The sequence below is a fragment of the Peromyscus maniculatus genome, chromosome 11 (genome assembly GCF_049852395.1).
Source record: "Peromyscus maniculatus bairdii isolate BWxNUB_F1_BW_parent chromosome 11, HU_Pman_BW_mat_3.1, whole genome shotgun sequence".
Classification (NCBI taxonomy): Eukaryota; Metazoa; Chordata; class Mammalia; order Rodentia; family Cricetidae; genus Peromyscus; species Peromyscus maniculatus.
Genome location: NC_134862.1, coordinates 70,294,468 through 70,319,601, shown reverse-complemented (window position 1 = coordinate 70,319,601; position 25,134 = coordinate 70,294,468). Strand labels below are relative to the sequence as shown.

Sequence of the window (25,134 nt, the reverse complement as noted above, 5' to 3'; positions counted from 1 at the left end):
AGAAGCAATAGTTTGCTGCAATACTATTAATAATGAAGCATAACTACTATCACTGAGCCATCTGTCCAGGTATGTGGCTCTCAAGCCAATTCATTTTTATTTGTTTATTCATTCCCTAAATTATTTCAGGAAGAATCTGAAGGGAGTGTATATGACTGAAATACCAGTTTTCTATCAACTAATCCTTGGGAGTCTCTCTACTTTTATTAGACATAGCTGATGGCCAAGACTGGCACTAAGGCTGTGAACATCCCAGGATCCATCAGCTGTAATAACAAATAACTTCTGGTTATCAACTTATTTTGATAATAAGGTAGAAAAAATGAATTCAAAATATTTGAATTATTCTTTTTTGTACAACATATTTCTAGTTTCCACAGTACCTTCAGTGCTGATTCTAATGTATATAAAAACATAAAATAGTAGTTTATGGATATCAGTGCCGATACATTTAACTCTCTTGCAATTGGCCATATATGTATTATCATAGGGAAAATATACATTACTGTTACAACATATGTTGCATATTCAAATTCTTCTGAAATTATAGTGCGATAAACAAAAATCAGAAACTTATTATCCCTGAAAAAAATAAGAGCAAAAAAAATATCAGGTCATTTAAGGTATAACAAATAAGCAGTGAAGTCCAATATCTGTCTAAACAAATCAAACCAGAAATAATATGAAATATATAAGTAAAAATAACAAGCATACAGCCAGGCATGGTGGTGCATTCCTTTAGTCCCAGCACTCAGGAGGCAGAGGCAGGCGGATCACTGAGTTTGAGGCTAGTCTGGTCTACAGAGTGAGTTCCAGGATAGCCAGGGCTACACGGAGAAACTCTATCTCCAAAAAACAATACTACTACTATTGATAATAATAACTAGCATATTTTATATAGAGAATATAATAGAAGACAAAAGGATGATGCTATTAATGTATATAATAAATCAAAAGCAAGAAACAATAAATGTAGAGGAAAATGTGTTACTCATCAGCATTGTTTAAAATTTTTAAATGGGAAAAATGTTCAACAATTACCATATTCATTTTTTAAAACTTTCTAACCTGTCGGAAATAAAGCTGCACAGAAGAGGCTATTTACTTGGCCTGCTTGATTGAATTAAGAAACACCTTGAACATGGAATTCTGTCCTTCTGACTTATTGCCTTGGTAGCTCTCAGAGGCTTCCAAAACAACACAGGCTGTTGGCATTGCTCTTGCTTAACCACTAGAAATAGATACTCTAAGTCCTTATTGCTGAAGACAACACACACTCTGAATAAAGAACACAGAGAAATGAGGCTGAAACTGAGCTGGAAGCTTCCTCCCTGCTGGTTCACATTCATAGTGATGGAAGGTGCTATATAGGCTGTCAACAGAGAAAAGGCATCAATAGTCACATGCATCTGTAGACCTTGAGGGTTTCTGTGCTGAACTGCCTGGCACGATATGCCCAATGGTTCAATATTGGCATGGATGCTCTGAGAGAAATAACCACATCTTGATTAGATTTGAGGCTCATTCCCCTGGAAGGAATATATGCCTGCCACTGTAGATCTGGCCATAAGGCCCATGGCTAGGGAGCTCACAATCCTTACAGTGGACCTGCAGCTGATTTTTTGTCAAATGGACATGTAGTTAAACTGCCTTCCAAATATATATGTGAATACCCAAAAACTCCAACAGCTGTCAGCCTTCGTCAAAGGGGCATCTTTTACAGTGGGCCACAGTCCGAGTGGGACTCGTGACTGGTCAAAATGATGAGAATAAGGCACTGCTGAGTGCTTGGCCTCAAATGGAACATTTATGTCACCTCCTCTGAGGCTCAAGGAACATCTTGGAAGAGAGGTACAAGGATTGCAGGAACCAAAGGATGGAGAAGAATGTGGTGCAGAGCTATCTTCTGGATATGACATGGTTGTTGGAATCATAAACACACAGCACTGTGGCTTGCAGAACAGGGAGGGAGGGAAAGGGATAAAGAGAGGGGGGCAGACAGACAGACAGACAGACAGACAGACAGACAGACATTCACCTCTCACTGCTTCCTGGTCTGCCCAGATCTGAACAAGCAGCCTTACTCTCCCAGGGTCACCCTTCCTCTGCCATGATGGCCTATGACCCTCAAACTGTGAGCCAAAATGAGTCTCCCTTGAGTTGCTTCATGTCCAGGATCCCACAGCAATGAGAAAAGAAACGAATACTGCTGAACATATGTTGAGATGCTAGGGGTTTAATTTTTTTATGTTCTCTTTAAATTTATTCGATGGAAGAAAGCAAAAACTATTCCCAGGATGTTCTTGTTTTGACATCCTCTGTTGGAAAAAAAAAGTTGTTTTCCTGCTCTAAAAATTATATAAGTTCACAGTCTATATAGCAAAGTAAAAACTCTACCTAAGCTAAGCAAAATGTGTATTTTATAATATCTTAGAAAATCAGTAATAGGCATTCTTAAGGTAGCATTGATTTTTTTTCCTTAATTTTAGAGATTGATACAACGATCTTATTCTACAAACGAAGTTGCACTGAGCTAGATTCACCCCATTGTAGGTATGGCTGGCCCTTGCTCAATCCTCTAACCAGATGAGTAGTGCAAGAAACATGGTATAAGCTAGCCCTAAAATGCCATCGTTTTCTTTTATAAGGATGACAAAGAAGTTAAGACAGAATAGAAGTGGCAAACAGGTGACTGTTCAGACACCACTTAACCTGTAAACATCTGCCACAAAATTAGTTTAAATGGTGTGATCTACTCTAAAAATGTTGAGATGGTGATATTCTGAGTACACTGCTCTTAGAGGTTCATAATACTTACCCAGGTATACTGAAAAGTATCTTTTCTTTGTGATATTCCAAGTAAGTTAACATGTTTTTAAACTTTATAAGCCAACTTCTATCTCTCACATAAGTTGAAACATCAGAAATACTCATGAATCTAAGAAAAATATACATATGTGTTGTTAAAAAACAGTATCTCAGGACAATAAAAGGGGGGATGATATACTAAATATTAATTTACTGTGGACTTACCAAATATGCTTTCTCAGCCTTTACCTCCTGCACTTAATCATCTGTCCACTTGGTCTAGTTCATGTTTTAGTAACATTTTTAGTCTGAGACTCCTGTGCCCCTGTTCCCAGAACTCTTCCTGACCTGAGACAGAAACTAATTCAAATTCTCTAGACGAGCCCTTTTAGGAGTTCTGGAATTAAGCTTCCTTCTGTCTCATGTCCCCTGACACAAAAGGCAATTGAATGCCCCGCTTTCCCAACTGTAATCTCCCAGGCCAATGACAGATCTCCCACAGAGGTTTCCAGACTGCAGAAACATTAATGACCACCTAGCTGGAATTGCTACCACTGACTCAGCTTTGTCTCAGATCATCCACTCAGTAATGCTTGCCAGGACAGTGACACGATATTGATACATCTCTAAGACGCTGGGCTTTCCCCACCACACTGCATTGCATCTAGCAATACCATCATTTAGGCCAGCTCCTCCAGAGCTCACTCTCCATCCCTGGAGAGCAATCTGTGAACAAGATCCAGGCTGCTGTACTTTTTCCCATAACTTAGAGAATATGATATAAAAGCAAAATAATTATAAGAGCCGTTAAAGCTATATAGATTCTCATTCATGGATTCCCTTGTCTCTTACCTAAGCCTGATCATCTCCAAAGTTATGAAAGTCACGAGGGCAGGAGGCGGAATGAAGAGGAGCTTTCAAAGTAGATAAATGGGGGTAGGGATATAGACAGTGAGGAGAGTTTACCTAGCATGCTTAAGACCCAGCATTCAAAAGAAAAGGAGGAAGAGGGGAATAAAAGGAGGAAGGAAGGGAGAGAAGGTAGGAAGGTGGAGGGAAGGGAAAGGACAGGGAGTGAGAAGAAAGAAAAAATTGTTACTGGATAGATGAATGAATATACAGGTGGACAAATAGATGTAGACCGATGGGATGATAGATGAGTTAATCCAGACATTTAATGCTTACTTTGTTCGTAGTCACATAATCATCTAATTTGGGAAAATGCAATTAAAGAAGTGTCTCACTTACTTTCCGTGGATGGGGCAGTAGCTTTTGGTTGCACCAATTAATATTCGGGCTGCCTCTACTCCAAGGATTCCATCGTTACATTGCTTTTCAAAGCTACTCTAAAACAGGTTTTATGTTTTAATATTTTATACTTATAAATATTTACATGCATTCATACTTAAGTAAAAATTACAAAGAACCAAAGCATTAATGGAAGGGCTGAGACCTGTGGCGCACACCTGTAACCCCAGCACTTGAGAGACAGGAGGACTGTCATGAGTTCCAGGCCCACCTGAGCTGCAGTGAAACCTTGCTTTAAAAGAAAAAAGCATAGAAATAACTTATGCTTCTCTTACAATTTTTTCATTGTTTTTACATTTATTTATTGTATGTGTGAGCACAAGGAGGTCAGAAGATAATTTGGAGGAATTAGTTCTTTCCTCCACTAAGGGGATTTAAGGGATAGAACTCAGGACTTTGGGCAAGATGACAAGTGCCTTTACCCACTGAGCAGCTGGCTTGCCAGCCCCCATTGTATGCTTCTTGGTCCTTATATAACTCACACTATAATTACTAACCCCAGTAGTCAGCTTTGGTACGCCATGGGTTTGATCAACTTATTACACTATGAGATGTTAAATAAGCAGCTCGGGGAATCTCATTTAAGAGAAACTCAGTGCCTTAAATTCTGTCAAAGCAGTTTCGGCTGTGTGTGGTGTGGTGATATTGTGTTCCCCAAAATATTGTGCACCCCAATAAACTTATCTGGAGTCAGAGAACAGAACAGCCACTAGATATAGAGGTCAGAAAATGGTGGCACATATGCCTTTAATCCTAGCATTCCAGAGGCAGAGGTCCGTCTGGATCTCTGTGAGTTCAAAGCCACACTGGAAACAGCCAGGCGCGGTAATAAGAGCCTTTAATCCCAGGAAGTGATGGCAGAAAGCAGAAAGGTATAAAAGGTGTGAAAACCAGGAACTAGAGCTGGTTAAGCTTTTAGGCTTTTGAGCAGCAGTTTAGCTGAGATCTATTTGGATGAGGACTGAGAGGCTTCCAGTCTGAGGAAACAGGATCAGCTGAGGAATTGCCAAGGTGAGGTGGCTGTGGCTTGTTCTGTCTCTCTGATCTTTTAGTGTTCACCCCAATACCTGGCCTCAGGTTTGATCTTATTAATAAGACTTTTTAAGATTTATGCTACAGTGTGGTGACACAAACCTGTGATCCCAGCACCTGGGAGGCTGAAACGGAAGAATCACAAGTTCAAGATCAGCTTGGGCTACCTAGTGAGACCTTGTCTCAAAAAACAAAACAAAACCTTTCAACTATTTAAAGAGCCCATAAAGTGACTTACTAGTCACTTAAAACTTACTAGTCTTAGAAACAAAATGTTTGTGACTTGAATACAAAGCCCGAGGAAGGAAGGCTTGGTTTTGTTCAACTTTTAGTATGAATTATAGTAACCGGAGTTTGGATTCTCAGCATCCATGTGAAAGGTCAGGTTCAGCTCAGCTCCAGCCTGTACTCCCAGCAATGGGGAGGTGGAGACAGAAGGATCCCTAGAGCTTGCTGGCCAGCTAGTCTAGCCAAATCAGCAAGCTCCAGGTTCAGTAAGATATACTGTCTCCAAAAATAAGGTGGAGAGCAATTGAGAAAGACACTCATTATCAGCTTCTGGCCTTCACATACATGTACAAACATACACACACACACACACACACACACACACACACACACACACACACACACACACCAAAAAAATAAATAAATTTTCGTAACACAAACACTAATTTTGACAGTTGATAGACTATATCAGAAAACAAAAAGGTTTTATAATCACCTCCAAATCATATGGATTAAAGGCATGTGAGACAAAAAAAATAATATTGTTTGAATAATACCAACCATTTGTATTATAGCTACATGCAATCTGGCCTGTTCTATTAAGACTTCATCTGTTGCGAATTCCTCGCTTGAACCATGGAGAATATGGGTAATCGGAACAGTGTGAGTCTGCTTTAAAATCTAAAGAGACAAAGATAAAAATAAGTAAAGCTGGTTGAGGCGGGGTAAACACTGTACTTAACAAAGGTTTTAGTAACTCACTCAGAATTGCTACAGTGATGAGCTACGTGTAACTGGGATAATGCTTTGCCATATGTGTCTTAGTTAGGGTTTCTATTACTACGAAGAGACAATATGACCACCGCAACTCTTATAAAGGAAGACACTTAATAGGTGGCTTACAGTTTTAGAGGTTTCGTCCATTATGATAATGGCATATAGACAGACATGGTGCTGGAGAAGGAGCTGAGAATTCTACCTCTTGTAGTAGTGAACTCAGGAAGTGAACTGAGACACTGTGTGTGGCTTGAGCATATATATATGAGACCTCAAAGCCTGCCTCCACAGTGACACACTTCCTTGAGTAAGACCACACCCACCCCAACAATGTCACACCTCCTAATAACGCCACTCCCTTTGGGGGGACATTTGCTTTCAAGCCACCACAATATATATGAGACTATTGTTTTCAATTGCCATGAAGGATATATTCCTTTGGGATATTTAGAGGCCAATTTATCCTCCAAATTTGTCTATACTTTACTACTTTCTATGTCCGCTTGTATTTTCTGCTTTTTATAATACAGAGGGAGAGATCCCTCAGGATCTCAACCTATTGGAGGCATCATCTTGGCAGAGGTCATTGCTTGGAATTCAACCAGTCATTTTGAACAGACATCCACTCTCCTTGTATCTATCTGATAGAAAGGCCAATCACAAAGACTTTCTTTTCAGGGACATAATTCAAAGAAGTTGCTTCACCAGAACATCAAAGCTAATAAAATTTCCCCTCTATTTTCTAGCATTTAGGTAGTAGAATCCGGCTTGTGTGTATGTGCATGTATACAGATGTAGGTTTGTGTGTGTGTACATACATGTGTGCACATGTGTGTGGAGGACAGAGATCAACCTCAGAATGGCTACTTTGATTTGGTTTTTTATGTTTTACTTTTCAAAGGTATTTTTACTAGTTAAATTTGTTCTTTGACAATTTTAGACATTCAACTTTTGAGACAGAGTCTATCACTAGAAGCAGGAGCTCACAGATTAGGCTAAAATGGCTGTTCTGTGAACTCTAGGGCTCCGCAGCACTGCTATTATGAGCAGGTCATCACACCAGGCTTTTCTATGTATGTTCTGGGACTCAAATTCAGATTCCAATGCTTGCGTGACAAGCGCTCTACCCATTCAGCTATCTTTCCAACCCCAGAATCATGTTTTTAATATTGAGTCAAGAAAAACAGGAAGACCCAGAGAGGGAAATTAAGACTATCATTGTGTATATCAACTCACAGGATTGTATTCGATATCTGCTTTTTCTTCTACTATATCCCAGTTAACGTTTGTCAAAGTTTTTTCTGTCTTATATAAAGTTATTGTGTTCCGTATAATCTGCTGTATGTGTTGAATGGCATTTCGAACAGCAATTTGTCTTGGGAGGGAGAGAGCACACAAACCTGTGATTTAAAAAAGAAGAAGAAGAAGAAGACTTTAGCATGGTACCCAGCCCAGCTTCCACTTCTCTCCTCAACCCCACTGCTACCAATAATCTGACTTTATTTCTCTACTGGATATGTTTATTTGTTATTTCACTATTCTCAAGTAATTATATTATAAATAGCTTCAAATTCCTCTTAGATGTCATTAAACGTTCCCATTTGTGATTTCATTGTATCTACATATATATATATATATATATATATATATATATATTTTTTTTTTTTGGTTTTTCGAGACAGGGTTTCTCTGTGTAGCTTTGCGCCTTTCCTGGGACTCACTTGGTAGTCCAGGCTGGCCTCGAACTCACAGAGATCCACCTGGCTCTGCCTCCCGAGTGCTGGGATTAAAGGCGTGCGCCACCACCGCCCGGCTGTATCTACATATATTTTTGTCTTTGAATTCAAATTTCTTTTGGAGATGGGCAGCTATAGCAGCACTTGGGAAGTATCTCCCAATGTCCATTCTCTTCTTCATCCTCTTGCCAATAGAATCCCTGACTTTTGACTAAGAACATGGCCGGCCAGAAAAAATCAAATGTTTCCAGGTTCTGTCACTCCTGTGTCTCGTGTAGTTAAGTTCCAGCCTATGGAATGTGTATGGAAATGATTTGTTTGTCCATAAAGATGTCCTCCAGTTCCTACATCCCAATGTATTGTTGCTAGTTGATCAGACTGTGAACATGAGCGGTTTCTCTGGTGTTAGTTAGACTGCAGTAATGAGCCGTTTCTACCCTACAAGCACAAAGGCAACCTAGGGAATAGGGAAACGGTAAGAGAAACAGAACCCAGGTCTCTGGACAACCCGGCACAGCAGAATCACCCTGTTATTCTAGACATGCTGGCAGAAAGGAAAACTTCTGTCCTTTTAAAGACTTCATTCACTCGGTTTCTATTAAATTATATGAACCAATATTGCAATTAGTGAATTATCTAAATACAATCCACTAATGAAAATAAGTAATTTCTAAGCCGATTCCTGTACTCCATAAGAAATGTCTATACAACACTCCATTAATACTCTATTTGCATTTTCTCTCCAATAAACCTCTCAATAATACATACACTTTACCTAATGTCTTGGCTGATCGAAGCATCATGTGTGAATTTATTCCTGTTGTCAATAATGATATTACTTGTATATAGAATATAAACTAAAAACAAAACATAGAGATGTTAGAGCGAAATATCAAGTATTCTTCCCAGGGGTGAACAATGTTCATTTAACCACCTGAAAAAATTCTAACTCAATCTATATTTTTAAATTCTGTCTCTGATAAGTTAAAGCAAAAGGGATGTTTTTGACACTGTTTGGCCATATTACCCTGGGGCAGAAATTAACTTTCAATTTACATAAGGAAAAAATGACTAATCCTGTATATTCTGGGCTAAGGACACTGAGAGACAGATCTTTCCAGTGCTTTGTGCCAGCTGACCCCTAAGAGCCCCAGTGCCCTTCAGTGAAAATGAAGTTAATAGCAATATCTCCTCCAAAACATTTCCCCAAATCGATCAGAGTTATCCAAGGTACTTGTCAAACATTTTGACTCCCAGGCGCCTGCCTAGAGAGCAGAACTATAGATTTGGAGTATAACCGGGAAGACTCTTAATGTCGTGCAGACTTGGGAAACACTGTAAAATAATACCCAAATGTTAACTAACAGTTCACTAACTAACAGTCTGATTTTTGGCCAATTCATTGCATAGAAAAGAATCTGAGAGGCTAAGCTATTGGTTGTTGTGCTTCTCCTTTGGGATATAGAAGGGCCTTTAATGTCTCTGTGAAACCACAGGACTTTCTTCGACTCCAGATTAATTCCCAGACCAAACCCACAGATCTGAATCTGTGGAAAGACCTGGGAAGGAATACAATTCTCTATCAAAAGGAGTGAGTCCTCTTTTGGGAATTTGGTCCCTTGAGCTTCTTTGATTTCCCCACATGCAAAATGAAAAGATTGACAGCTAATATTAAAAAAAAAAAAAAGTATCTGCACTCCATGGGCCTCTGGGACAGGAAGGAAATAGCAACAAAGAGAAAACTCCCAGGTCACCAGTCCAACATCTGGAGCTCTGGACATTCACTTCCAGATTCCTCAGCAAATGAGAAGGTGGCTGTCGTAGCTGTTGGCTCCTTCCAGGAAAAGATCTGAAGTGTATTTCATGGGGCAAGTTGTGAGAAATTGGTCCTGGAGATTTCTAGAAACTTCTCTACCTCGTTCAGTACTGCCATATATACTGAGGTGCGGGGACTAAGGTTATGCTAACGTGTTTGCTTAGCATGTGCAAGGCCCGAGGTCTGACCACCAGCACTGCAGAAACAAATAAACAAATGACGAGGCTTATCTGTCGCACTGTCAGCATGTATCTGGGGTGTCTGCTTTGGCACTAGACCTCCAGACTGCTACAATCCACAGCTAGTCCAAGACGTGGAGAAAGAGAGGAAAGGAAATCAGGTTTGTTTTTTCCCCCCACTACAAATCACAAAGTCTTCAGCTAGTTTTGTTTTGTTTTGTTTTGTTTTGTTTTGTTTTGTTTTGTTTTGTTTTGTTTTGTTTTGTTTTGTTTTGTTTTGTTTTGTTTTGTTTTGTTTTGTTTTGTTTTGAGATAGAGTCTCTCTACAAAGCTATGGATGTCTTGGAACTTTCTATGTAAACCAGGCTGGCTTTGAACTCACAGAGATCTGCCCGCTGCTGCTTCCCAAGTGCTAAGGGGACTAAAGACGTGTACCACCATGCCTGGCTTCAGCCAAACATTTCTAAATGAGTCTGAAGATGAAAGGATATCCTTAATGTAACAATTTATAAAGTCTTTCTTCCCTTGGTATACACAGCACTAGCATCTCAGATACTGTTCTAGCAGCTACATGGATTCGAATATTCTAGATGAGGGTATTTTATTATCACTCTCTTATGGCTATTGGGGGAAAATGGCATTTGTGGGCTATTACTGAGCATTTATTAGGCGTCAGCTATTTTACTAAGCATCATTTCAACCCTCAATTAGAAGCTGATGTTCAATGAAGCTGAGGAATATCCCCCAAAGTCAGCCAGACTGTGGATGGTGGAGTCAAGATTGGAAATCAAACCCACGAATAACCCTATTTATAATCACTATGTGAACGCTGGCCCCTTTCACATGACCAACATGAACTTTTTTCTGACAATGTCTTTTTCTACTGAGAAGTGCATTTGAAAAAAAAAAAAAAAAACCTAGTTCAAAGTTGGTTAACATTAAGATGAGGTATAGTATGCTACAAAATAAGTAATAATGCGTAAATAAAAATAATCACAGCACATGATTATTTTCCCTACCATATGTGGTGCCTCTATTTTGCTTTCAGAAAAATTATAAATATCAGGAGCCAAGAGTAAACTAAAGACGCCTCTAATTCCAGACCAGGTGATGACAACTCCCCATCGCCAATCATACTCATAACTTGAATGCTTCAAAATAGGGCTCACTACAATAACAGTAAGCAACCTGTTGGCAGGAAAACAGTATAAATAAGTAAAACGTACACCATCCAGTAATGTTGTTCGTGGTTCAAATCGTGTACTCAGCACGAAACTTTTAAGAATGCAAAAACAGCAGAGGTTATCAAGAAGGCATTGGAGCTAATCTGAAGTTTGCATACACTATAGCATGTGCATAGTAGGAGAAATTCTACACAACATAAAGACTTATCACTAACACACATGTATAATTTACAGTTAGGTAGTAAATTCCTATATGGACAGTTCTCCAAAGCATCTTGACAAGATCATCTATTCTGTGACAAACTATAAAATGACTGAGAAACTGGAATTGGAAGAAGTATTGATCAGACTCCTCGCCTCCCCCGAAAAAACAACCGAAACTCCTATAGACACATTTATAAACTTAACCAAACAAAATTTTTCTTTACCTCCTACAAGAATCATATACTAGGTCTGGGGAGATGGTTCAGTAGTGAGAATACTTGCCAGGTAAGTGTGGGGACTGGAGTTCAGATCACTAGAAACCAAGTAAATGCCTGGTGGGTGTGGTGGCCCACCTGCAATCCCAGCCTCAGGAGGCAGAGGCAGGAGATTCCCAGAGTAAACTGTGAGACTAGCCTAACCCGGGGCTTGACTGAAAGACTACCTCAGTGAATAAGGCAGAAGAAGGGCAGTCAAAGATGCGTTTCAAAGTCAACCTCAGGCCTTCCCCACAAGCATGCGTGAATATACATGTGCATGCACACCCCATACACATACATCCACTACACCCACGTACATATAAAACATGCATACATATATGCACTACACACACACACAAAAAAAAAAGATGGGGCAGAAAAGAATCCCATACTTCAATGTTTTTCTGCTTATTTTAAGGCCACTTTTCTTTTTTTTTTTTTTTTTTTTTTTTTTTGGTTTTTCGAGACAGGGTTTCTCTGTGTAGCTTTGCGCCTTTCCTGGAGCTCACTTGGTAGCCCAGGCTGGCCTCGAACTCACAGAGATCCGCCTGCCTCTGCCTCCCGAGTGCTGGGATTAAAGGCGTGCGCCACCACCGCCCGGCTTAAGGCCACTTTTCAATAGGATCTTGTGACAAAAGTCAGAATCTAACTTTTTTTTCATTATTTTATTATGTGTATGGACGTTTTGCCTGTATGTATGTCTGTGTATCACACGCATTCCTAGTGACCTCAGAGGCTAAAAGAAGGTGTTATATCCCCTGGACTTAGAGTTATAGCCTGTTGTGAGCTGCCTTGTGGGTGCTGGGAAATACTCCAGGTCCTCTGGAAGAGCAGACAGTGCTCTTCACCTCTGGGCCCTGTCTCCGGCCCCTCAGAATCTACCTTTAGGGGATCTGTACCAAGAGAATATGTATACTGTGCTTCAGATGATTTGGGACAAATGAATCCTCAGCAAAAGTAAAATCAGACGTGTTTTAGACTCAGCAAAAATGCTGTGTGGATTTACTAATTATGAGTTCTCCCAACTAAGCAAAACACAAACCAGTTTAGATCATTTCTATCACTTAGCAAAACAGAGTCTACAATTACCTGTACACTATGCACTTAACTCAGGCAAATTCTGCTTCACATTCAAGGCTTCTGCAAAGTCCTTCATAAGCTTTTGAGTTCTATTATATAATCTTTCCAAAAACTTTTGTATCTAGTTAGGGTTTCTATTGCTGTGACGAAACACCATGACCAAAAATTAAGATGGAGAGGAAGGGTTTTTTTGGCTTACACTTCAGTATTGCTGCAAGAATGGGGAATGCCATTCATCTTGTCCTGTGGTACTCTAACTTTAACCTTGAAGCAGAAGGACCTGACAACACATAGAACTGTTTTCAGATCTCAACTCCACTCAGTCAAGACAGGCCAATGACTTCGAGTTTCTATCACACTCAGGGCTGATGAGAGTCTTTTCCAGGAGAAAACAGGAAAAGAAAAAAACAAAAACAAAAACGCTCTCCCAGGGTTGCACAGCATGCCATTGCCAAGGCCGAGACAGCAGTGCGTGTTTCCTGTGACATTTTCTTCCCTGGACTCCACTGCTTCCGATTCTAACTCTGGGCTCAAGAATCTAGGCTTGGGGACTGGAGGGGTGACTCAGTTGGCAAAGTGCTTGGGACCCAAGAGTAAGGACCTGAGTTCCTGAGTTCAATCCCCAGCACCCACATAAGAGGCAGAAGTAGTGGTCTGTCCCTGTAACCCCAGTGTTCAGTAGGCACAGACAGGGATACCCCTGGGACCTGCCAGCATGTCAGTCTAGCTGAAGCAGAGAGCTCCAGGTTCAGGTTCAGACTGCGGACGGGCCAGTGAGAGGGCTCAGCAGGTAAAGGCACTTGCTGCCAAGTCTGACAACCCGAGTTCAATCCTAGGACCTACAAGGTGGAAGGAAGGAATTAGCCCTTGTGATTTGTCCTCTGACATCAAAACATGTGAATATATATGTGTACGTGTAAACACATATAAACAAACAACATGCAATTTTTAAATCTTTTAAATAAGATAAAGTTGTAAAGGAAAACATCCAACATCAGCCCCAGGCCTCCACATGTGTGCACACACATGCACACACACACACATGCATGCACATACACACCTGAATACATAAGTGCATATTTACACAAAAAAATAATCTAAGCCCAGCAAAGGAAACTTTAATATATAATAATATAATATATTTAAATATAAATTATATTTAATATAATCGTTACCTTGCAAAATTCACTGTTACGTATAAGATGACAGTGAAAACTAGGGAGTGAAATCGGAAATACTTGATTTCTCCACAGCCAACAACAATGCCAAAGAAACCATATATCAAATGTTCATATGCAGATGAACACATTATTAAGAACCTAGGACGGATAAAAAGGAAATGACACTTTAATCAATGCACTTTTAAAATATATTCTTTTTCACATAAAAGTATCTATGTTATGCCTAACACTGTTATCTCAGTGGAAACTGTGGCCTCCATCCTAGTTACAGTCAACAGGAGAAAGTATGTTGTCAATCTAAGACACTCAGATCATTATCTACATCACACCAAAACTCATAGGAATGCCTCTCAAAACGCAGCAGTAAGAGCAAAGCAGAGAAAACAAGCCCTCCCCAAGCTGGTGGTGTACCAATTTCTCCGGGATTAACCAGCAGTTTATCTAACGTTGGAGCTGTCACTTCAAAGTCCAGAGCAAGAATGGTTACAAACAGTCCCCTGGGTCCCTCTAGGTGACAGCTGAGGATGATGCAATACCCTTCACCGCTTCTGCTGGGACTTGCATATACTCCTCCCCTTACTTTGGAAAGCTGTGGGAGCCCACAGAGGCTATCTAGTGAGAACTTACTCAGGGTCAGAGAATCTGAGCTTGCTTTTACCCAGCAGGGTTGCATAATGGTATGATTTGACCACGGGTGTGGCTCCGAGGTGTTTTGAAGGGTTTCCTTTTGGCTGTACGGTGTGCTTTGATCTTGCAAGTGGGAGGTCTTTTGCCGCTCCCCTCGGCATATTATAAAAAGCCCTTTTCAAAACAGGACAAGGCTGTTGGGTATTGACCCAGGCCTCTCAAAGCTATCTTGTGTTTCTGTCTTTCTTCTCATCGTCTAGGTCTCTCTTTCTATCTGATATTTCCTCATTCCTCTCTCCTCCACCTAAGACCCCTTCAAAAGGTGGGAGCAGGTTCCCACGGAAAGCCTCTCTTGTCTGCTCTCCAGTCTGCTGAATTCCTGCAAGTCTGGGAAACCTGGTTCTTGCCCTGTGTTCTCCATCTGATGCTCTTTATTAAACATGACCTCTTCTGAGTCCCTGCAATGCTGATTGCCTGCACCATCACAGTTAAACGAGGGAGAGCAATAGGTTGCTCTCAGGTTGCTTCTGAAAAACCTATGATGCCCTATAAGCTGGCTTGCATGAGTCAGGGCCAGATCTGACATCTACAGGCAGATCTCAGATTCTACCTCCTCTTGATTCCCTCTCCCGGGACTTTCAGCTGTTCTGCCCCAGAACTAATCCCCTCACAGTGACTCTCAAGTATTAGGAAGCTGGATTTTAGCTGCAGATAAAGCATGTTATCTCATATAATTAGCACACAGTGTGACTCTCTGAGTGATTCCTATCTCCTGATCCAAGCCACTCAGAGCTGCTGTGGAGGAAAGTATGAATGTGGGACCTCAAACCCCACTGCTTAGCTCTCAGCTGTCATAGAATAACTGATGAGTTGAATGCTTTGAAAAATATCTCCATAGGGTCTAACAATGCCTTTGCATATAATAGGACCCAAAAATACGTAATTTCAGAATACTTACCATTAGCTTTTGTATATATACAAGTATGCCACTTAACAATAGCATGGGTTTGCTTTGGTTTGGTTTGTTTGTTGGTGTTTGTTTTTTGCTTATTTGTTCTTTGGAAAATGTCTTATTCCCATTGCCTCAGGCTTAAAATTCAACAGCCAGGCCATAGCAGGCGGAAAAAGATTAGTGGCTTAAGTGAAAGAATAAACAATTAAGTGAATAGAATGAGGAATTACAATAATGTTGAAAGACAGCATGGCCAGTCTCAAGATCATATCCAAGCTCAGTTGCTACATCAAGCAATAAACCTTATAAGCCAGTTAGTCCCAAGCTTCATTCACAAACACATTGAAGTAATAAAAGTTATAGGTACCAATTTTGTTTCATTTTGTCAAAAATAAAAAAAAAGTACTATTCTCTATCACTGGTATTTATTTTTATAGGATAATTTAAACACCCAAAAATATAAGAATGACACTATTTCAAAACAACTTTTACACTGAACAGATGTTCATGGGAAAAGTCAAGGTTAAGGTATATTGTCCACATCTGCCTTCATTTGAGATGATAATTTCTTTGGTAGATTGTGACTTGGTGCCCGGATTCTGAGCAATTCTGTGGTTTAGCACTGTTTCTCAGAGAAGGACTAATCCATTTGTCTGAGAAGACACCAGTCCACACCCCCATCTATGATGCATCTCACTCTGATTCCCTTCTTTCTTTGGACTTCCTTCTCACACCAGGATGGTGTCAGCCAAGTGTGATGTGAAAGAAAAAACCCACAATTCAAAGTGTAACTATTACAGTGACTTAGAGGCACTGTGGTCTCTGAAGCACTGATTCTTTTTTTTTTAAGGAGCTATTCTTTTTTTGCATATTCATGGATTTTTATTATTTTTTTAACTTTTTTAATATATATATATATATATATTATTTTACAATACCATTCAGTTAATTCAGTTCTACATATCAGCCACGGGTTCCCCTATTCTCCCCCCTCCCACTCCCTCCCCTTACTCCCAGCCTACCCTCCATTCCCACCTCCTCCAGGACCAGTCCTCCCCCGAGGACTGCGATCAACCTGGTAGACTCAGTCCAGGGAGGTCCAGTCCCTTCCTCCTAAACTGAGCCAAGTGTCCCTGCATAAGTTCCAGGTTTCAAACAGCCAACTCATGCAATGAGCACAGGACTTGGTCCCACTGCCTAGTTGCCTCCCAAACTGATCAAGCCAATCAACTGTCTCACCTATTCAGAGGACCTGATCCAGCTGGGGTCCCCTCAGCCTTTGGTTCATAGTTCATGTGTTTCCATTCATTTGGCTATTTTTTTTCAATAATTGAGTAAAACTGAAATTTATTATATGCCACAGTCGTCCTAGGGACCTCCATGCTATATATATAGCCTCTATGGTTCTATGGGTTGTGGTCTGATTGTTCTTTATTTTATATCTAGAATCCACCTATGAGTGAGTACATACCATAACTGTCTTTCTGGGTTTGGGTTACCTCACTCAGGATGATTTTTTCTAGTTCCATCCATTTGCCTGCAAATTTCAAAGCACTGATTCTTTACTCAGAATATCAATGATCGTTGTTGGCACATTAAAACTTTAGAGATAGAAAAAATGTCTATAAATAAAGTCGTATCAGCTTCCTTAAAGACAAGACTGCTTAAGCATCCAAATCCTATGGAATCTACACTGAGTATGCAGCAGAAAACTCACTTCGTAATTATGAACTCCATCCGCGGTTTAAAGCTTAGCGAATCTAAATTCAGGCCTACCGTGACCAAAGCAATAATGCCCGACATTCCGAAATATTCCACTGTGGAGAGAGAGGAGGGGGAGTTAAAATTAAATGCAATTAAATCTACACACTGGTGTGCGCTGAGTAAAGAATCAGTAGTAACATTGAAAACGGTGTTTCTTGTTAGAAAGTTTCTTCAAGGGGTTAGTCTAATACCGTAGATCAGAAAATAGCAATGCTTCTTCTGTAATGGGCCATATAATAAATACCTAGCCTTTGTGAGCCACAGGGGATCTGTCACAGCTATTACTCTGCAAAAGAAGCCAGAGATAGCATGCAAACAAATGACTAACCACAAAACACTGTGGGCTTTCAACTTTGTATCATCTTCATCTCCACGAGATATTTTTCTTTTATTCTGCTCTTTTTACAAAGCTATTTTTAGCTAAGAGCAGATTTGACCCAGTTTGCCAACCCTACATCATCACCAAGGCTAGGGTTAGTGGGGGTAGTAGTTATGTAGTCTCCACTCAGCACCTCAGGGGCCTTGTGCTGCGTGTACCAGAAACTGCTGGCTGAACTCACAGCTTCCTGGAGCTTCTGCCTTCCCCTTGCTGACTAAAGGGTAACTCACTGGGCTCTAGATGTTGAAACCTAGTCTAGGGAGAGTGTTTGAACATGGTAAATACCGTCGGGGCTGGGCTGCAGACGAAGAGCAGACAGAAAGGAAGAGAAAAAGCATCCAGACAAGGAGTGGAAGAGACACCTGCTTTGGAATGTGACCTCCCTTTCTCCATTAGTGTCCCTGCATGTACAAAACAGGTGTGAAACAGCAGCACCTTGTACACTTATTGCAAACAATAAATTAGATGAAATATTGCTTGGCACAGTTTCATGGCAATGGATGATCACCGTTGTGACCATGTTCTTGATTTTGATCGACTGGTTTTACTGCTTAGCAGTACATATTAATTTTCAGGAAAGAAGATTTCACTGTTTTTTTCATTTATTTCTTCACTTAACATCACTTTTGACTTTATTATCTACTTGCCTAACTGAATTTAACTTAAACAATCAAGTCAAGTAAGCTAATGGTTCTGCAAATGTGTATAGCTTGTCTTCTTTCATGCTGAGTTTTAAACACATTTTTGTCAATAGGGTTTTGTTGACTTGATCAGCTGAACTGATCAAGCACTTTGGACACATAGCTGAATGAAAATATGGAATCCACGCTGTTAAGTGACAGTCTCATCCCAACTTGAAAACTTGTGTGTCGGGACTGGGAATCTTCTAATGTGAAAACGAGGCAAAAATGCTTGGCAACCTGGTCTTGCCCCCTCTACCCTCAGTTCTGGTTCATCTAATCTGTTCAAGGGGGCACCAAGCATTGACTAGAAACACCTCAATTCCTAGAAGAACCCAGTGGTGAGCTGGCAAAGGCTTAAAAACTAATGTCTGGCAGGAGGCTGGGGTGGAGGAGAGAAAGACTTGACATGCATGGTATAAGGCCACCCCCCATGAACAACTGTCACTTGAAAAGAGGTGGGAGGAGATGTGCATAATAAGCTCTTGCCAGCCCCTAGGTACCTCCAGCTCACAAGCAAAGGAAGTCACACACCTTCCTTCATTAATGCCTGCAGTGACCTATACAAATGAAGTATTAGAGCATTTGTATAGATGAAGAGACAAGCTTAGAGAGGCTAAGTATGTTCCAAGGTCACTGGTTGATGAAGTATATCTGGAGTCTGCTTACTCAAAAACTCTTTGAGAAGGAATATTGGTTTATTTGATCATCGTGTATTAAATTACTGTCGGGCACTTGACAAACTCTAAGCTTGGCTGAAAAGAGGCAAAACAGAGAGCAAGAGCTATGAGTTCCACTCATGCTCCAGAGGCTCACAATCTGGTAAGGAGATGGAAAGATGGAATGGAATCTTCTTTGAAGATAAGGCATCTGTTGTAGAATATTGTTTTAACTAGGCAAAGATGTGTTGTATTTGTTTATGCTGCTTTTGTTTAGTTATGTAAAGGTGTGTTACTTCTGTTTATGCTGCATTTGTTTAATTATGTAAAGATGTGTTGCATTTGTTTCACCTTGCCTGCCTAAGGCACCTGATTGATCTAATAAAAAAGCTGAACATCCAATAGCTAGGCAGAGAAAGAATAGATGGGGCTGCCAGGCAGAGAGAATAAATAGGAGGAGAACTCTAGGCTCCCGAGAGGAAGAGGAACACATCCCGGGCAAGAAGCCAGGCAGATGCCAGCCAAACATAGAGAAGCAGTGAAAATAAGATTTACAGTAAGTAGTAAGAGAGGTAATAAGCCCCGAGGCAAAAGGTAGGTGATGAGAAACAGATTAAGTTAAAAGAGCTAGCCAGAAACGTGCCCAAGCATTCAAAACTAATAATAAGTCTCTGTGTCATGATTTTGGAGCTGGTTGGTGGCTCAAAAGAAAAAAACCTGGTATAGGCATCCACAAAACTTTCACAGAGAAGAAAAGAACTAAAGTTTAAGGAAATGAGTCTTCTGTGAATGTTTTCTCTAGTTTGACTGGCTCAGGGCAGTGAGCAACCACTAGATGGCGATATATCAGTAGGGAAAACAGTGCTTTTCCTTAACCGGGCGTGTCAAGAGAGAGCTCTTGAGAGCTGAGATCTTAGTTGGCTGGAAGTTGCTCCACTGTGTAAGATGAGAGCAAAGCCGTTTGGTCATAGTTACTCTGGCTCATGTGGGAACTGTAACACTTCAAGTCCCCATTTTACGGGACTGAACTAACTGAAGGCCCACACGGGCGGGGTACTATTACTCCTGCAGTTGTCCTGCCCCTAGCCCCTCTTCCGGACAGAAGCACCCCTGATCTCTCCCTCTACTCTCCTGCCTTCTAGATTCAAGGAAAGGGCGGCATTTCAACAGCCACCTTGGATTACTAAGTGAAGGCTGTCGAGCTGGGAAAGACCTCGGGAGCTTCTCTGCCAACTTTCCCATTTTATAGGTGAGCTGCTCAAGAGTCAGAACGGAAACGAACTCCGTGTTCTCCTAGGGGACTGCCAGGGACAGCCTATAGGGTTAGAGAATAGAGCGCCAAAGGGTGAGAGTACCCAGAGTTAGGAGTGCAAAGAGGAGGAGACACGGAGTTTCCAATAAAGAGGATGTTCAGAGAGGGCAGGGGAGAACTAGAGACGACAAAGAGGTGTTGAGACAAGACAGAAGGGAGCCTGCAGCAAAGAGGCGGAAGTTGTGAAGACGCATCCGGAGTAAGGAGCAGGGCAAAACCGAGGTTCGTACACTTTGCATTCGATTGCCTTACCGAGGTAGAAAGTCATGTACACCAGTGAAAAACACAGAACAACGTTAGTCAGCGTGTTGCTGAAAATGTCGGTCAATATAATCTGAATGACTCTGGTACACCAGTATCCACATATTGTGCTCCCAAAAATATCAAGGCTGAGTCCAATGATTACATGTAACTCTGAAAATAAAAGAAAGGAGAGAAAACGAGAAAGAAAACTTGAGTTTAACATCTGGGACTTTTGTTTGTTTGTTTCCACTGGTAGCTCTCTGGTTTGTGAACAGGGAGCCTGTTCTTCAGAGAGAGCACCCAGCGAGGATCTGAAAAAGAGGCTCTCTGGGAACACTTTTCCCATTCAGTCTATAACTTAACATCGAGTTCTCCAGGGATGAAAAACTCCCACCACACTCCTGTGGACGATCCCAATGAAACTCCTTGGGTCACGCACAGAAAGACATGAAATAGAGGGGCTAGTTGAAAAGAGGATTGATGGGAGTGAGAAAGACAAGAAAGGATAAAAACAAGATTGAAAATAATTGAAATACATTATGTACATACATGAAAATATCATAATGAAATCCATTTTATACTTACTTAGTATATGCTAATACATCATTTTTAAATTGTCTGCCCAAATTACCATAGCTCCTTCATTGAGAAGGACTGTGAGTGTCTCCTTTTCCACCAACATTTCTTTCTGCTTTCAGGCATTCTCACCCTCTTCTTGCCGCTATCACAAATACGTAACAGGAGGACACTTTTCCCCTCCATGCTATGATCTGATTTTCCCCTTTCTTCTCTAGCTACTAGGACAACATCTAGAAACCTGTCAAGGGAACATATTCCACATCCCAGTGATCATTAGCCACACAAATCCAGCTACTGTCATTCTTGGGGTTGTTCTATCAATACTATATGAATGGTCTGTTTTCAGCGTCAAATCTATGACCAAACCAACCCTTAACATCCACTGGCTGAGAAACATAATGATCCTAGCTCAAGAGATAACCTGAGCCAGATGATATAATGGTGTATGTGTGCATGCATGCTAGGGGAGAGGAAATGAGGGGTTTTATTACTATTATTTTAATTATTTCTTTTATTTTTTGAGATTATAAAATTATATCATTTCCCCCTTCCCTTTTCTCTCTCCAACTCTCCCATATACCCCTGTTTGCATATCACTGATCACAAAATATACACTTTGTATTTTAGTGATCAATAAAAAAGATGGTAGCTATTTTCTTGTCATCTAGCTTATCATTTTAATTGGTCCAAGAGAATGTATAGAGAAAGATGTAAAGACGAATGCACTTTCATTTCAATAAGAATGATTTTAGGAAATGAACAAAGCACAATGACCTTACCCCTGAACATGGAAACATTAGTTGTATGGCCCCGAAAAATTCCAAAGAATATGCACGTGAAACTACAAATGATTAACGACTCTCCTCTGATGATATCAGTGTACATCTTAGAAATGCCTGGGGAAGGACAGAAAAGATCATTTAATCTGGTGCAAGTGGCGCTCTTGCACAGAAGACAGAGGAGAGCTAAGACATGCTAGAAAAAGAAAGAAGACAGTCGTAACTGTCATGAGTCTGTGCAGCAGTCACCAACAACACTTGCTACATTTTGTACTATGCCTTCTGACGTTTCAGTCACAAGGAACAGGACGGGCACACCCCTTGCATTGACCTGCCCTGGTTTCGACTCTTGCAGTGATAAGAAAAATATCCTAACCAAAAGCAACTTCCAGGACAAAGGATTTATTTTATTATTATATACTAAGTATCTTTACCACTTAGCCATTTCCTCTGGCTGCTGTTGAGGGTTTTGTTTGTTTGTTTGTTTGTTTTTTCTGTATCATTGATTTTTCAAGGATTTTATTTTGATTTCCCATGGTATGGTTTTGTTCCTCTTGGACTTGGTTTTTTTTTTTGTTTGTTTGTTTGTTTGTTTGTTTGTTTTTTGTTTGTTTGTTTTTGTTTTTTCGAGACAGGGTTTCTCTGTGTAGCTTTGCGGCTTTCCTGGAACTCACTTTGGAGACCAGGCTGGCCTCGAACTCACAGAGATCCGCCTGCCTCTGCCTCCCAGTGCTGGGATTAAAGGCATGCGCCACCACGCCCAGCGGGGAATTTTTTTGAAGATACTTGAACCTTTGAGTTTCTACCAAATTAAGAATTTTTTTATTCATTATTCATTCAAACATGGATCCCTTCTCTGCCTGCCACCTTTAAGGATTCACATTTTGAGACCCCTGTGCTTGTCCCACTGCTAATTGGTGCTCAGATTTCCCCAGTCTACTTCTCTCACACCTTCTGGATTGTTCCAACTGCTGTGTCTGCAAGTTCACTGGCCCTGTCTTCACAGAGTATTCTTTTCTCCGCTAACCCTGTGGTTTGCAGCTCTAGAAGTTTAATTGAGGCCTCTTGTATCTCCCCCCCACTTCCCACATCCGGTGATATAGCAATAAGCCAGCTCTCCAAAACTAAAAAGGACCACATTTGGGATGGGGATACAGCTAAGTGGTAGAGTTCTTGTCTAGCACATGTAGGACTTGGTCTCTAGACCCTTTTAAAAGAAAACAGAAAAAGGGAAAGCCTGATTTGCGGTGTTTGCCACGTGGAAACACACACTGATCTAAAGCTACTGCCCTGGTCTGGTCTCTATTACTGTGACAGACACCACAACCACAGGCAATTAGGGGAGGAGAGGGTTCACTTGGCTTATCACAGTCCATCACTGAGGGAAGTCAGGGCAGAAACTCAAGCAGGAACCCAGACAGAGGCCATGGAGGAGTGCTGATTGATCCCCGGCTTCCTCAGTTTCCTTCATTTTTTTTTAAATTTTAAATTATTTTTTAGTTTGCTTTCCTATACACCCATGTATTTTAAAAGCAACTGTTAAGTCATGCACAGGAGGCGGAGGCAAATGGGTCTCTTAATTCAAAGCCAGCCTGGTTAATATAGTGAGCTTTGGGTAAGCCAAAGACACATAGTAAAACCCTGTCTCAAAAAATAGAATAAAGTAAAAGCAGCCACTTAATATAAGCATTGGATAAAAACCAAACTGATCACATTGAATGACATCATCATCATCATCATCATCATCATCATCATCACAGAGAAAACTGGACCTGTCTAATGTTCTTTTTTATCTTGGGGTTTTGAAATAATAATAATTGAAAATATATAATTGAAGTACTATTACCATTATTATTATTATTATTATTATTATTATTATTATTATTATTCCTAAGGTAGTATATCTATAGTTTTTGTTTTAAGGGAAATCTGCTTTCCAGTTTCTAATCTGGATGTGAAGTACTGGGATGCTTCCACATGACCTCAGATTACTCAGAATCTGATTATGGATTAATATTTAGGTTTGTCTTCAGGAACTGTCTTATCTGCATTGCCTTCAAGTCAGTCATCTGTCCTTAAGAAAATGAGGCACCAATCCCTACTCTGCTGAATACACAATCCATGCAAGGAAAATACAGTCCAAAGGAAACAACATACCCCCAGAAAGAAAGGAACTGACGTACCAATCGTTTTTAGCGAGTTGACGGAATGGAGAGGGTCTATCAAGCACAGGGTGATGCTGAAGAGTAAACAGCACTGCAGATCCCATGAATCCCTATTGAACTTGAAAACCACATACGCGATGATGATAAACGCCGTACCAAAGCTAATCATTCCCATTAGCAAGACCTGTGAACCAATTCATCACACAGCGTCACATCTACCCAAAGATAACATGACTGCATTTCTCATGTTGAAGAACCATATCCTGGCTGACTGATTTTTTTTTAATCTTTAAATTTTATTTAAAACTCTTGATTAGCAATTACTGATTCACAAACTTTATATATATATATATATTTTATTTTACAATACCATTCAGTTCTACATATCAGCCATGGGTTCCCCTATTCTCCCCCCTCCCACCCCCTCCCCTTACGCCCAGCCTACCCTCCATTCCCACCTCCTCCAGGACAAGTCTTCCCCCGAGGACTGACTGATATTTTTTACTTTAGTATTTTTAATAATGTAATATTTTTATTTATTCTTTGAGGGTTTCATGTATCCATACAATGTATTTTGGTCATATTCACCATTTTATTCTTTTAAACTGTGTTTCGTCTTTCTTTTTTTTTTTTTTAATGTTGTGTATGGGTGTTCTACCTGTATGTATATCTGAGGCATGTGCACTACCTGAATGCCTGGTGCCCATGGAGGCCGGAATATCTGGGGCCCACGGAGGGCATCAGATCCCTTGGAACTGAAGTTACAGATGGTTGTGAGCTGCCATGTGGGTGCTGGGAACCAAACTCATGTCCTCTAGAAGAGCAGCTGGTGTCTTAACTACTAAGCCATGTCTCTAGCCATTGCCTCATTATTTTTAACTGGCATAGACTTGTATGGAGTTTGGGGATACAATGTACCTGAAGGACTCTAAATCAACAGTCCACAGCATACTTGCACATCTCACTTACTGCAGCACTCATACCCTACAGGCATGGTTAAACGCCTTTAACCCTAACAGGCAGAACTTCACAAGTTCAAGGCCAGGCCGATCTACATAGTGAGTTAGTTCCAGGCCAGCCAAAGCTACATAACTAAAAAAGATTGAATGTGTCCCCTCAACCCAGAAAAGCATTTTAAAATTAGAATTGAATAATAATGAAAACACTAAAAGTCAAAACATGAGATCAGGTAAAAAGGAAAAAAA

The 25,134-nt window shown here is 40.5% G+C and overlaps 1 protein-coding gene across 6 annotated transcripts in view; it reads right to left on the bottom strand.

Annotated features, from left to right (window-relative positions):
* The window catches only part of Slc9c2 (solute carrier family 9 member C2 (putative)), a 58,154-nt gene that overhangs the window by 26,091 nt on the left and 6,929 nt on the right, over positions 1-25,134 (bottom strand). For all 6 annotated transcript variants that reach the window (XM_042258421.2, XM_076547821.1, XM_042258419.2 and 3 more), the window contains 12 exons: positions 23,948-24,113; positions 21,765-21,881; positions 20,416-20,577; positions 17,087-17,186; positions 13,785-13,928; positions 10,904-11,072; positions 8,665-8,746; positions 7,390-7,553; positions 5,938-6,057; positions 4,057-4,154; positions 2,819-2,938; positions 384-582 (listed from right to left, as the gene is read on the bottom strand). In XM_042258421.2, coding sequence (XP_042114355.1) covers positions 384-582; positions 2,819-2,938; positions 4,057-4,154; positions 5,938-6,057; positions 7,390-7,553; positions 8,665-8,746; positions 10,904-11,072; positions 13,785-13,928; positions 17,087-17,186; positions 20,416-20,577; positions 21,765-21,881; positions 23,948-24,113 — 1,641 coding nt within the window. The remainder of the gene's footprint in view (positions 1-383; positions 583-2,818; positions 2,939-4,056; positions 4,155-5,937; positions 6,058-7,389; positions 7,554-8,664; positions 8,747-10,903; positions 11,073-13,784; positions 13,929-17,086; positions 17,187-20,415; positions 20,578-21,764; positions 21,882-23,947; positions 24,114-25,134) is intronic.